The sequence below is a fragment of the Mustela lutreola genome, chromosome 5, assembly GCF_030435805.1.
Source record: "Mustela lutreola isolate mMusLut2 chromosome 5, mMusLut2.pri, whole genome shotgun sequence".
NCBI lineage: Eukaryota > Metazoa > Chordata > Mammalia > Carnivora > Mustelidae > Mustela > Mustela lutreola.
Window position 1 is genome coordinate 108,012,612 of NC_081294.1, and position 14,318 is coordinate 108,026,929.

The following is a 14,318-nucleotide window of genomic DNA, read 5'->3' on the forward strand; positions in this document are numbered from 1 at the left end:
TTGCATTCAAGAAGAAGATACTTTAGTACAGAAGACATATCATAAACAAAAAAAAGCAAAATATAAAAAGGAAAGGGACAGAAATTATTTTTATATTAGAAGTAGAAAGTGACAAATGCTAAGGAGAAAAACAAAGCAAGGAAGGAGGGCAATGAAAATGGAAAACAGTAAGAAGTAAGCTATAATTTCAATTAAGGTGATCCAGAAAGCCCTCAAAACCAATCTTTAGGCAGGGGCGCCTGGCTGGCTCAGTCAGAAGAGCATGCATCTCTTGACCTCAGGGTCCTGAGTTCGAGCCCCATGGTGGATATAGAGATTGCTTAAATAATTAAATAAATGAATAAATAAGAACTTGAAAACAACAACAACAACAATCTTTATGTGTAAGTATGATTTCGTTTTTTAGTTTAAATAATTAGGGATGCTTGAGTGGTCCAATCAGTTAAAAGTCCAACTCCTGATTTCAGCTCAGGACATGAGCTCAGGATCATGAGATCAAGCCCTGGGTAGGGCTCTGCACTAGGCATGGAGCCTGCTTAAGATTCTCTCTCCCTCTTTTTCTGCCCCTCCCCCAACAGGCACATGTGCATTCCTATTCTCTCTAAAAATAATTAATTAAAAATTATTTAACAATTCCAGTCAGCAAAATATGCCCTTAGGCCCTTAACATATCTAGGAAGTAAACAACCACATAATTATAAATTTAAAAAAAAAAATTAAGGAATCCTTTCTATCACCTACTGTGGAAGAACCTAGAAATTCTTGTCCCAAAAGGATTAAAATAAATAAATAAAAGTTTTAGGATAGGACTTGAGAAGGTAGCCCAAAATGTTAAAAAAAAGAAAGAAAAGGGGTAACTCTCTAAGGAAACTAAAATCACCAGAATCATCATTTTTTAAGAGTTCTTAAACATAGAAAATGTAAATCAATGGGAACTTTAAAGTAATTTGCTCTCAAAAAACAAAATTTTCTGAAAGTGAGGAAATTATATATGTGATAGCCATTTTTTGAAACAGCTAAAGAAGAAATCCTAGGGATTAATGAACTTGAATTCATAGACTAAGTATCAACAATGAACCAAAACATGTTATATTATATAAATAAAAGCCAGATCCTAACTTGAATTCTCCTAAGAGTAATACAAATAATTTTTTTATTTATGCTATCTTCTATCTGAATTTCTGTTAATTATTATTGTTACCTTCTTGGTTCATGAAAAAATAAGAAATGGTAGTACTTCATGAGTCTGAGGATAAATGAAACTCTGATGTTCTGTTAAATTTATAACTTAGTCAAAAACCTATTTCTCATCTTTCCATCTTTTCTTCTACCATTTGTTGGTGTCTTCTTGAAATGGCGTAATAATGAACCTTACAGAGATGTCCCAGACACATAAGTATTTCTAATCCCCGGAATCATCCTAATTATATAAACAGCAAGTTTTTCAAGGGAGCATCCCTACATTTAATCTCAGTTTATCCTAACTTGACAGATTATGACTACAAAATAAAGCAGACAGAACAATGCTCAATCAAAAGGAGACTGTGAAATGACTTGGGTTACAGTTAAAGTGGCATGACCAGATCTCACTGCTGAACCGTGCTGGAGGAGGGATCTACGCAGTCTAACGTGAGTCCTCCTGTGTTATGGCTGGTGCTCAGCAGTTCCATCCTGCACTTTCACAAGCAAAAGTAATCGAGGAAAGTACCTACAGTTTACACTCAATATGGACTTTTGTGAAAGAAGTTTAAAAGTAATGCGTTTGTTTTTTTCCATTTGTATTTTCAACAGTATTATGTCTTGTGTTCATCAGAGCAGCTCAAAATACCTCCCATATATCATCTTTTTCATCCTTATAATAGTCTTTACTATATAACATTCACATTTTTCACTTTAAATTCCAAGTAAGTGGCAGACACAGCTAAAATTTTGGCCCATCATATTGAAAGTAACACAAAAGCCATCCTTTTATAGTTATTGAAAAAACAACATTAATGCTTTAGGTTATTCCTGAGAAGAAATGGTTATATGTAAGAATATGTTTCCATAGTGATTGGGTTTTTGTTTTTGTTTTTGGCCTCCAAACTAATTACTATTTTAGGTATTATTTGTTTATAGGAAGCATGAGATGATGCTAAGAAAAACAGAACCAGGTTTCTGTAGAACCCTGATCTATAGAAAACTAAGGCATATTCATTGCCACATTGTTAGAAACAATGAAAATTAGAAACAACCTGAAAGCATTCACCAACTGTGAATGTAAAATAAAATTTTATACTTACATACTATAGAAGAATGGCAATCATTAAGAAGAATATGACATATCTACATGGAAAGAGAGCCATGTTATATTGGCTTTTCAAGTTTGAGATTTGGAAGATTATGAACAATATGTATAGTGTATAACTTTTTTTTTTAGTGACTTTTTTACTGGAGGAAGGGGTGGGAGGGGAAAGAATGAATCTTAAGCAGGCTCGACACCCAGTACACTGTGTGACATGGGGCTTAATCTCACAATCCTCAGATCAGGACCTGAGCTGAAATCACTTAACCAACTGAGTGAGCCAGGTACCCCTAAACCTTCTCTATTTAAAATAAATTGTGCATATATGTATGTGTGCATTCGGGTGCGTACATATTAAAGAAAGCATATCAAACTTAAGGCTATTAATCTCTGGAAAAGGGTAAAGGAAGACTTTCATTTTAAAATCATATTCATCTATATAGTTTAATTTTTTTTTCTTACTAAACATGTATTAATGATGGACATGGTTGAGGAATGGCCTGAAAATACCTCTAAATGTCAACGGCCATTTTAGAAACAATTCTGCTATTTATGAAAGGCATTTTCTGTTGTACTGACTTTCATGGGCTTCAGCCTTTTTTGGGTATTTGAATGACCTGTATGGAAACTATTTCTCTCTCTTTATTCTATTTTTCCTTCTTTCATTACCCCAGCTCCGATACACATTTTTCATCCTAAGCCTTTTTAAAGCTGTTGGGTCAGCCACCTCCCTTCCTTCCATCATTTGCCCAGCTCAAAGCTGTATTCTCCTATAACTTACAGATAAATCTCAATACCCATTCCCACTGCCATATTCTACATTAGAGGGCCTTGTCTGTGATTATGCTGTGTCTCTACTGTATGACCTGGCATTTTCAGCATTTCTGTACAAGTGGAGAGCCAAACAATGAATGAAGAGAAAGTCTACTGGCAGGGGTAAGACATGCCATATGGGTTATAAGTGATAATTATAATTATAAATGCTCATACTGTCTGATATAGCAATTCTTCTAGGAATTTATCCTATAAATATGCTCATGTGTGCAAAATTATATATATATATATATATATATATATATATATATATATATATAAAACAATTTTCAGTAAAGCATTATTTTTAATTGACCAAAGACTAGTCTTTGCAAAAGACTAGAAACAACCCAAGCGGCCATATGTCTATTAGTAGGGGACTGGTGAAATACATTATGGCACATTTCATAGAATGAAATACCCTACCACCATAAAAAGAATTATGAAGTTTCATGAACAACCACTATAAAACAATTTAAGTCAAACACATGAAACAAAAATTAAAGCATGTAACAGTGTGTATAGTAAATTAGTATTTATATAAACAAGGAAAAGAATGATACACACACGTAGATATACAGATACACACTTGCTTAGCTTTTCATCATTACTTGCATCCGGCAATACTGGAATATTACCTATATCGCTCAACCCCACACTCACTCTTCTTTGTCCATTCTACACTAAGTGCTGGGATTGTGAAAATTACGTTTCCTAGTTTCCTGTTCAGCTCTGCCATTAGAAGAATGCTAGCTGGAGATCCAATGGCAGGAGGAAGAGGAGAGGCTTCCTGCCTGTGACTCCAAAAGTGAACTAGTTGCTGGTTACAACAGCAATAGCTACAGCAGCTACAGCATGGGACAATTCTGGATGTCCGCAGCTCCTTTTCAGAGGTCCTAGCCTTGTCAATGTGGGACCTCTTTGAATGGTCCAGACCCACTTCTACAGCACCTGCAATAGCACAGCAGTAGTACACATATGTGTGTACATATATATGCAAATATATTTATTTGTTCCTAGACAAAATTCGAGTCTTTTAATTTAGATATAACCTACCATTCCCACTAATTTTCTAAAATTCTCCATGTACAGGTGCATCTATATACTAACCTAAATGTAAAAAAAAAAAAAATAAAAAAATAACTTCATTTTAATTTAAAAAACTAACCAAATAGACATATAACGGGAAGAAAAATCTATTCCAACTTTAAAGCAGATAATCCAAAACTGTGCTATTCAACATGGTATCCCCAAGCCATATGTGGTTCTCTAAATTCAAATGAATTGTTCTTCATTCAGTCTAGTCACTTTTCAAGTGCTCAATAGTCACATGAAACCAGTGGAGAATTTACTAGAAGCACAGATTAGAAATCATCTCCTAATCACAGGAAGTTTTATGGAATAGCACTGTTCTATTCTAGAAGGTAGAAATCCTCTTAAAGGCTACACCCAGGTGAGAGACTGAGCTGCTGAGATATACAAGCTACTTGTGCAGATGATGTCTTTTATTGGGAAAACTCCCTGATGGATCCCTTCTATTTTTGTTTTTATTTTTTGGGCTAGAAAAGTAGAGGCTCCTAGGAATGGTTGGAAAGTAGAGAATGAATACTTAATATGCCACATAATAAAATAACAATAATTCAGGAGGCTGCTAATAATCTCCCAGGAAGAAGATGTCTGAGATGTCTAGGAGAATTCAGAAAAGACGACAATGGGAGAAGTTGTGAGGAGACAACAAGACAGAAGACAACTGGGAGCCTTCTGGTAAATAGCTAGTAAGAAATTCCTATGGCAAGGAGAACAAAAAAGTTAATGTTTAATATTCAAGTTCATGTTTCCTGTACTGTACAAGGCTGAATACCATTCAATTTTCCCCTAATCTTCAGTAACAATCTTTTATATACAAGAGCCACAACCCAGTGGAGCTGGGAGGCTATAAGAGAAATATGAAACTCAGACAAAGAAAAGACAGCAAACATAAGGAGGAGGAGCAGTGGGGCTGTAATACTTGGTGGGAGCAAGAAATTACAGCAAGAGAACCTCCAGGCCCTTCTTCCCCTAGTAAGCCCGAGACATGTTAGAGAGAACTTGTGGGAACCTGTAATATTAGGGAGTAGAGCTGGAGCTGTTTTGATAGGAAAGGTAACTCGAGGAGGCAGGAGAATTTCAGGCCATCCAAGTGACAGATACTTGGAACATACATGTACACATAAGACATATATTTATATTTCTACTCCAGTACAGAAACTACACAAGGTATAAAGAATTAGTCAAGAAGTTTAAAAATAGCACTTTTGAGTATGTACTATATGCTCGGCCCTTCTAAGCACTTTTACAGGTACTAACTCATTAAACCTCAGCCCAACTTTAAAGTATTATTACAATTATCTTCTTTTTATAATTAAGAAGACTAAGTAAGTAGGTGAAATAATTCAAACCCAGTAGGCCAGCCCCAAAGCAATTACTCTTACCTAACATACTATGTTGACTCCAAACTAAAGTTCAAGAAATTGGTTAGGAAATTTTTATTTTTTCTTTTCAGTGAAAGATAAGCAGAACAAAATTTTAGAGTCTGTAATGTTCAAAAATTTAGCATTCTTTTTTTTTTTTTTAAGATTTTATTTATTTATTTGACAAACAGAGATCACAAGCAGGCAGAGAGAGAGAGAGAAGGAAAAGGCTCCTTGCAGAGCAGAGAGCCCAATGTGGGGATCCCAGGACCCTGGGATCATGACCTGAGCCGAAGGCAGAGGCCTTAACCCACTGAGCCACCCAGGCGCCTCAATAATTTAGCATTCTTAATAAAATCTAAAGAAGCAATCTGCTACATGTTTTTAAGCTACTATTTCTGGGCAACTTACTGGCTAACTTATGGCAAATAGGGGCTATTATCATAAACAATGTAAAATTCTTAAGAAGGAAAAAATCCTTGGTATCTGCAACAATCTAGTTCTTTTTTTTTTTTTTTTTTTTTTTTTTTTTTAAAGATTTTATTTATTTACTTGAGAGAGAGAGACAGTGAGAGAGAGCATGAACGAGGAGAAGGTAGGAGAGAGAAGCAGACTCCCCGTGGAGCTGGGAGTCCGATGCGGGACTCGATCCCGGGACTCCAGGATCATGACCTGAGCCGAAGGCAGTCGTCCAACCAACTGAGCCACCCAGGCGTCCCTGCAACAATCTAGTTCTTAATTGTATTTGGTAAGGTCACGAAGCCTCATTCTGAGGCATGACAAATAACATGTAAAATTTAAGGAGGAAATTGGAATTACCTTTGCATAATAAAATGAGATAACCAGAAAAAGGATAGTTTCTAATGAATTCAAAGTAACAAAAATTGACATAGAATGTAAAGATTTCTTAGTATTCTATTTGTAATTATTAAATACTGTAAGATAATAACAGATAAATAAAAGATAATAAAAGATAAAGCTGAGGAAGAGTTCTACATAGAGACTATTTCTAAAGAATGTTCAATATGAGGAAATAGGGTAATTGGGTGAGGGACATTAAGGAAGGCATGTGAGGTAATGAACACTGGGTATTTAGACTGGTGAATCACTGAGCTCTATCTCTGAAATGAATAATACACTATATGGTACTTAACTGAATCAAAATTTAAAAAAAGAATGCTCAATTTTGTCTTAATGGAGGTAAGAAAACGTCGAACTGTAGAAACTCTATTTGGGATTCAGGTACTAGTTTAGAATCTATCATCATTCGGATATAACAATGAGCTAGTTAACATAACCTGGGTAGCAATGTGATTTCTATCATTAGTTCAATGCGATCTCTTTTAATTAAGGAAAAAAAAAAAAAACTAGCTGGGCTAATTGTTCTAGGCTCTGTTCTGGCTGGTAACAAAAGTTATTAAGAGCAGTTTAGTTCCTGATAACCCAGGCCAAGGGCATTATCAGAAAGGCCAAACCCATGGGGGTACGTGGACAGTCAGATGGTTAGGGTCTGACTCTCGATCTCAGCTCTGGTTTTAATCTCAGGGTCCTAAAGTTAAGCCCCAAATGGGCTCCATGCTGACTGCAGAGCCTACTTTTAGGGGAAAAAAAAAAAAGGCCAAACTTAGTGAAAGACTGGGCTCTAAGATACACATCTTACTTTTTCAGATGATGTCTAGAGTTCCAATGTGACCTTTTCATAACTTTACCTATAGAGGAAACCCTCACTAAAAAAAGGTAGCTCAACACAGCAAATCCTGATTCAAAAGCTTATTAATGTCATAATCACCAATATCCTCATTCATCCTGACCGAGAATGACAAAATGGGAAGAAGTATTCTACTTTGCCCTAAACCAGGGTAAGAACATTGAATATCTGAGTGATTGCTGACACTTTAATCATTTCCTTTGTATCACAATACCCAACCCAAATAAACAGGTCTTCCTAGTTTTTCTTTAAGTTCCTTGTTAAACTGTCCTGAATTAGGTAAAAAATCTGGGGATAGACTCACGAGAACTTAGATAAGATTGTCCTTTACTTCTCAAACTATTTAAGAAGTCATTCTACAACAAGCAGCCTTTAATTTTCTATATGATCCAAGTGAAAGTAAGAGAGAAAGCAATGCTAAACAGGGTACAAAGCCCTAAAAGATTACATTCTCCTTCCTTTATTAACCATAGTTGGGGAGCAGGAAAAGTGGTACTGCCGTTGACACAGACACCAGAGTACAAACCAAACAACGTTTCTCTTTTATTTATAGAGCATCAAAAGCTCCCTTTTGCCAGAAGATAAAGTCCAAGCTTCCTGGCACAGTATGCAAAAGTCTTCAGCCCTGAGAAAACCTTCCTAAGGAGAAGCAAATTCTCCTTATTGGGAGGGATTTTAGGCAAAGTAAAGCCCAGGTGACAGAAGCCTATGGTATTTATAGGCAAATACAAGCAGCTAGTTACTGTCGAAACGTAGTGTGAGGAAGATTATAGAAAGGTACTGAAATTTAGCCAACCGAAATTATTCAGAACTCTAGGGTGTACTTAGCAATGACCTGTCACAAATCTACTTCTAGGTTCCATTTTGAAATTGAGATAATTTTGTATTTTCTCTTCTATTATTTTTATTTTTAAATAACTGTACAGGGATGCCTGGGTGGCTCAGTTGTTAGGCATCTGCCTTCAGCTCAGGTCATGATCCCAGGGTCCCAGGATCAAGCTCTACATTAGGCTCCCTGCCGAGCAGGAAGGCTGCCTCTCCCTCTCCCACTCTCCCTGTTCTTATTCCCTCTCTCACTGCCATCTCTCTGTCAAATAAATAAATAAAATCTTAAATAAATAAATAAAAGTGAAAATAGGGTATACATATATATACACATATATACGTGTGTGTATATATATATACATATGTTTATGTACACATATATATATAAGTAAGTATAAAGTAAGGATAAAATTCCCCTTTAATTCCTTTAAAATCCCTACTCTCAGAAACTAGTCTGGCATGTATATTCTTTCAAACTTTTTACTATATGTTACACTCATAAATATGTACCCACAAAAATATATAGTATTGCACCATGTTCCTTTATGTTCAATGGTTTCCATGTAAATGCCATACTTCATCTTGTTTCTTTTACTTGAAAATGTTTGGAAATTTACTGTTAAGTCCAAATAGACATAACTTGTTCTTTTACATTTTGGGAAACTCATACCTCAATTAACCTAGCTGTCCTCTATATGCGGAAAACGCTATATTGGTTATTTAGGTAATTAGAATGCATTTTCACAGTCTGCTTGGAGTTTGGCAAGCTACAAAGTAAAGAATAGTTCTGGGAATGACATACACTAATCTTCAAAGTCCAGAAATACTGTATCTTCTTGGTAACAATAGTTTCTTTTCAGCTTAATTGATTCCTCTTGTGAAACTGAACCACACTAATAATTAAGAGAAATCCTCAGTTTTGTATTCCAAATGAAGCCAGAGAAAATAAAATCATGGTAAATACTTGTCAGGAAAGTGTGAATCTCTTCTGAAATTATAAGTTCATTTTTACCAAATAGACTTAGAAATTTTGTATATCCATATTCCGTTCAATTCAGGGTATACAGGTATAATATCTAGTTATTTCAATCTAGTTATGTTTGATCCACACAATCCATTTAAGTCAATGTTCTTAAATGTGTTAGTAACATTTTTCTTTTTCACGAAGTCTAAGAATCACGGCTCTGACATCTTACAATGTTGGTTAAAAAAAAAAAAAAAAAAAAATATATATATATATATATATATATATAGTTATGGGAACCCCCAAGGATTCAGCAAGTTGACTAATTCAAAATGCTCCTTGATCTAAGGAAAGAGAACAGTAAACCCTTTCATCAAGTTTCATCAAGTTTTCAACTGCATTAAAATAAAAATTGTAAATCTCCATAGCTGGCTTTGGTTTCTTTTAAATATCTTCTAAGTTGGCAGTGATTAAGAATAAAAATATTAAGAGCATTACTTTTGCAATCTCTTCAGTCCCTATAACAACAGTGAGTGTGGGGTAGCAAGGTGAAATACAAAGTCTTCTAATTAATGATTTCATGAGATGAAATTTCTGTTTCATTTTGAACAAACCTTAAAATCCAATTTTTCTTACACTGTATATACTCATTCTATGGTAAAACAATCAATTTCTTCTATGTTCTAAGCATACCCCAAATTCCCTGTTTGCAAATAGGCCCTAACAGTTCACATATATTAATTAATTAGATAAAAGATTGGGTATCTATGTGTGTTTACTATGTTTGTTTACTTCTGCATTTGTTTTTGGAGCAAGTGAATCTCAAGAAGGCTGCACCTCTGGCAGGGAGGGCAATTTGTTCAAGGGAGTGCCTGTCATGTTCCTGATGTGGTGGGGGTCAAACTAGTGAAATAACTAGAGACATTATTTCAAGCTGGACTTGTCTCATATACTATAAACACAGGCCACAAATGAGAGCTGCATATGTGACTTAAAATTTTCTAGTAACCACATTAGAAAAGAAAAAAATGGTAAAATTAATTTTAGTAATATATTTAATTTTACCCAATATACCCAAAATATTATTTCAATATGAGATCAAAATTTTAAAATTATTGATACTTTATGTTCTTCTATTCACACTAAATCTTCAAAATCCAGTGTGTACTTCATACTTTTGGCACTTTTCAACTGGATTAGTCATATTTCAAGCATTGAAAAAGCCATATAAAGCTAGTGGTTACCATACTGTACAGCACAAATATGGGGGAAAACCAAAAGCTTTCAAATAAACATAGATCTAGGCTTAAATTCCAGTTCCATAACTCACTTAGCTATATCACCATGAGCCAGTTATATAAATTCTCTGAGCCCTATTGTTCTTATCAGTAAAACAGGAATAATACCATCTGCCTTACAAATTTCTTGTTAGAATTAGAGATAATATAAGTTACTTTGGCACATTATGTGCCTAGCATATGAAAGAACTCAATAAAATCCTCCTCATCCTCATCATTATATAAAATGAGGAAGAAAAGAGGAAAGTACCATTGTATTTTAAAGGCTCAAATTCAAACTTCAAAAAATGTGGAGGAATTAGGAAAAGATATAAGAACTTGAAATAAGATCAAAATGTTTTCTAACTGAAATTTAGTCATCAATCCACTATTATCCATACAAAATAAAAACAAACAAAACCATATTTTACAAAATTATGAATAATGCCAAAATAAGATACAGCTAAAACTAAAGATATGGAGGCATTTGTCTTTTTTTTTCTTAAGCAAATTTGCCTTCTTGATTATTACTGCCAAGGCTAATATTAGTTTCTATTTCTATGGGGGTAAAAAAATGACTAGAAAGTTGAGTGGACGGTTATTGGCATGAAAATGGGACACTAAAAATGATGACAAATAATCAAAGACTGTATTAGGGATACTGATAACCAAGCAGTTACTATATAATACACAATAGTAGTTTTTTAAAATAATTGTTACAGAATATTTTCATTCACTTATATAAGATATCAATGTAAAATATGGAAAATATATCAAACATACCTCTGATAAAAATGTTTGGGCCGATTTCTGAGCTCCTACATGGAGCAGATATTCATATACGTAGAGTGCTAACCTGGAAAATGAATAAAATATTTATTGAGAAGAGATGTATTTAACATTCCTTCTTTAAATAATGCACATATTGTTTCACTACAAAAATATCTTACACACCAATAGTAACAGAAAACCAACTCTTCCCATATCTTGTCATTGGAATTTCATACATGTCTGTTCAGAAAGAACTTCAACTAAACAGCACACAAAGAAAAAAAGACAAATATATCTTCTCTTGAAAAGATACATCTAAATAGGGATTTTTTTCTTTTGAATCATGTCACTTATCATAACCTCATTCCGTTGTTATACCTAACATAATAATTTGTAAACAAACATTAATAATCTCTATAACCTATTTTAAGGTATAGTTATTATATTTCATTATTAAAATAAATGAATTAAGTAACTGGACCTTTCTAACAACTTTATATCCTTTGATCTTTTTGGTGAACAGTAACAAACTCCAGCTTTTTGTACATCCATATGCCAAAATGGGTGCTAAAAGCTCATTTTTAATATTTGTTCAAGAAACCTCTCCTTACTCTTTAGGTTTGATTGTTAAACCAATAAGATAATATGTTAGCTTATAAGGATTCAAATTTTTAGCAAACAACACCGTTAAGTAAAGTTTAAAAACATCAAATCATATTAAGCATTTGGGTACTTTAGAGTTTAAAGGTTAATACAAAATTACATATAAATTTATCATTCAAATACAGAATATTAAGTATGCACTATACACTTATGCTACTCTCATTATCTTGTGGATTCAGAATTTTAAGCTACACCATGTGGCTCAATTTCAGTTGAGCTGTTAACAAAATATTATTCATAAACCCAAATTAGTCTGAGGCAGTATTTTTAATGATATCTTGGACTGATGCCCAGATAGCTCACAACAGTTCAGTTTCTGCTACGCTATATTTACCAATATTAAGCCAGGTTTACAGTAAACAAAACAATGTAATAATAACCACAATTCCATAGAGCTACACTATTTCTCTTGCCAAGTGAATTTTTGATTGTTAAAGATTGATAGCATTTGCAAAAATGAATATTTTCTTCATTTTCATGAAAAAAACATCATGCATGTAATGAAAAGAGAAAGCCTGTACAAATTCAACTGCTCTGTCCTTTTAGCTCTTTTCCCATTCCAAAACTGCCAAACACTTAAAATGAGAATTTCTCTGTGGTTATTAAGTACCACAGGAGTGGAGACAGACATCTGTTAAAATTAATCATAGATAAATAAGTATGTAGTTGGAAACATATCCTAACCTCTTCAAATTGAATGACACTTCTTAGATCATGCTTCTCAACCCTTTTTCTGCCCTAACACACATGAGGGACATGACATGTGTCTTTTGATAGCAGTATCTCCTGTGGAAGTGTGGTTCACCCCCAAAGTCCATAACGGATACATGAATTGGAATACTCCTATAGTTTCCAACAAATAAGCCCTACTGGTGATTCTTATCACACATTCTTTTTTTTTTTTTTTTTAGATTTTATTTATTTATTTGACAGAGAGAGATCACAAGTAGGCAGAGAGAGAGAGGAAGAAGCAGGATCTCCGCTGAGCAGAGAGCCCGATGCGGGGCTCGATCCCAGCATCCTGGGATCATGACCCAAGCGGAAGGCAGAGGCTTTAACCACTGAGCCACCCAGGTGCCCCTTATCACACATTCTTTGTATTCGACACAACCTATCCCTCCAACAATGATTCCCAACCCCATCACATGATTCAGTGACCATGTTGGCAAATCTCATCTGAAAAAAGAGGTTTGTGAATTTTTCCGGGAGACACTATGAAGCCTCAAATTTGCCTGCCAAGGACTGTGTCCCCACTATTGCCTGAGAGGAAATCTGGCCCCAAGTAATTCTTTGCAGTTTGTCAAATCTTAAGCTTCGCACCAGACTCGTGTCACAGGCCAGACAAAAACCTAGCCCGAGTCAACGGGTAAACAATAGCATGTTCCACCAAGCTTAGAAAAATAGGAAACGAGAGGCAGAATGTGAAGCAGGGACCTCATGGTGGTGGTAACAGAACAGCCCCCAGAATAGTCCAGGCCAGAGCACACCTGTTGCTGTGTCATTGCAATGAACACCATGCCTTAAAATTAAGCAAATCACTTCCTCGTAATCTCTTCTCCATAATATTAAAGAGGCTAATATATTTCTACTATGTTTTCTTTCAATTAATTAGGTAGCCAAAAGGGTATCTCTTTGTAAAGGGAATTAGAAGCAACAATCCCTATTCTTTCTCTATGGGTCTAAGACAGTGACTATACAAAAAAATGTATTGGAAAGGGCACAGAATCAATGGAGGAAAGGTGTTTCAAATGACATAACAAAAAATTCTAAAGCATCTTCCAAGTGGTGTGCCTGTCTTCCCACACTTCGAGTCTGTGCTGTAGCAGCGTATCACCAACAGGGTGATACAGTGGGACAGGGCTGAAAAAACCTATCCATTATTCCACCTCATATGTCCAAGTTCTGTGACCTCCCTTGAACAAAATTAACGATTTCAAGCAGCCAAGATCTATGCTGTAGAAAGAGTGGCAGGGAGCACTGCATGGGTGAACAATTAATTAATTCTACTGCCATGACGACTCCATAATACATCACCAGCAAATCTCCAATATTTTAACTACCATCTCCATGCATAAGAATTTTCCAAACCTATCTTTTTAGCCCTATTGTCTCAACCAAGCTCCAAATCTGCTTCTCTAAACTACTGTTTGAAGTTCCTAACAAGATCCTTCTGTTAAATTGATCATATCCAAAGTTAAACTCATCTCTCCATCTGTTTATTGTACCTGTGCTCCCCTTGAGTGAAACAGAATCTGAGATTTTTCCTCATTTGTAAAATAGAAAGAATATCTTCCTTGTAATATTGTCAGAAGAATTAGAGTACACAGTAAATAGTAACATGACTGTTAAAATTTCAGCTAATTTCCTCATATCCAATAACATATTATCAATCATGTACTGGACTCTAATGTTATAATCTCTCCCACATTTGCCAACTCTTTCTATCCTCTTATTGCTCTTGATGGACCACTCAGAACCACAACAACAGCAGGAACAGTTCCTCTACCTTCAGATAAAGGTACTGTGTATTTCCCATCAGGTCCCCATAATAGAGGCATCAGGG

General features: G+C 34.9%; 1 protein-coding gene across 5 annotated transcripts in view; it reads right to left on the bottom strand.

Moving 5' to 3' along the window:
* Positions 1-14,318, bottom strand: part of SSBP2 (single stranded DNA binding protein 2) — a 297,510-nt gene that overhangs the window by 205,706 nt on the left and 77,486 nt on the right. For 4 of the 5 annotated variants that reach the window (XM_059175382.1, XM_059175383.1, XM_059175380.1 and 1 more), the window contains exon 2: positions 11,105-11,177. In XM_059175382.1, the coding sequence (XP_059031365.1) occupies positions 11,105-11,177 (73 nt within the window). Of the gene's footprint in view, positions 1-11,104; positions 11,178-14,318 lie in introns of those variants that run through there. The other variant, XM_059175385.1, reaches the window with a different exon arrangement.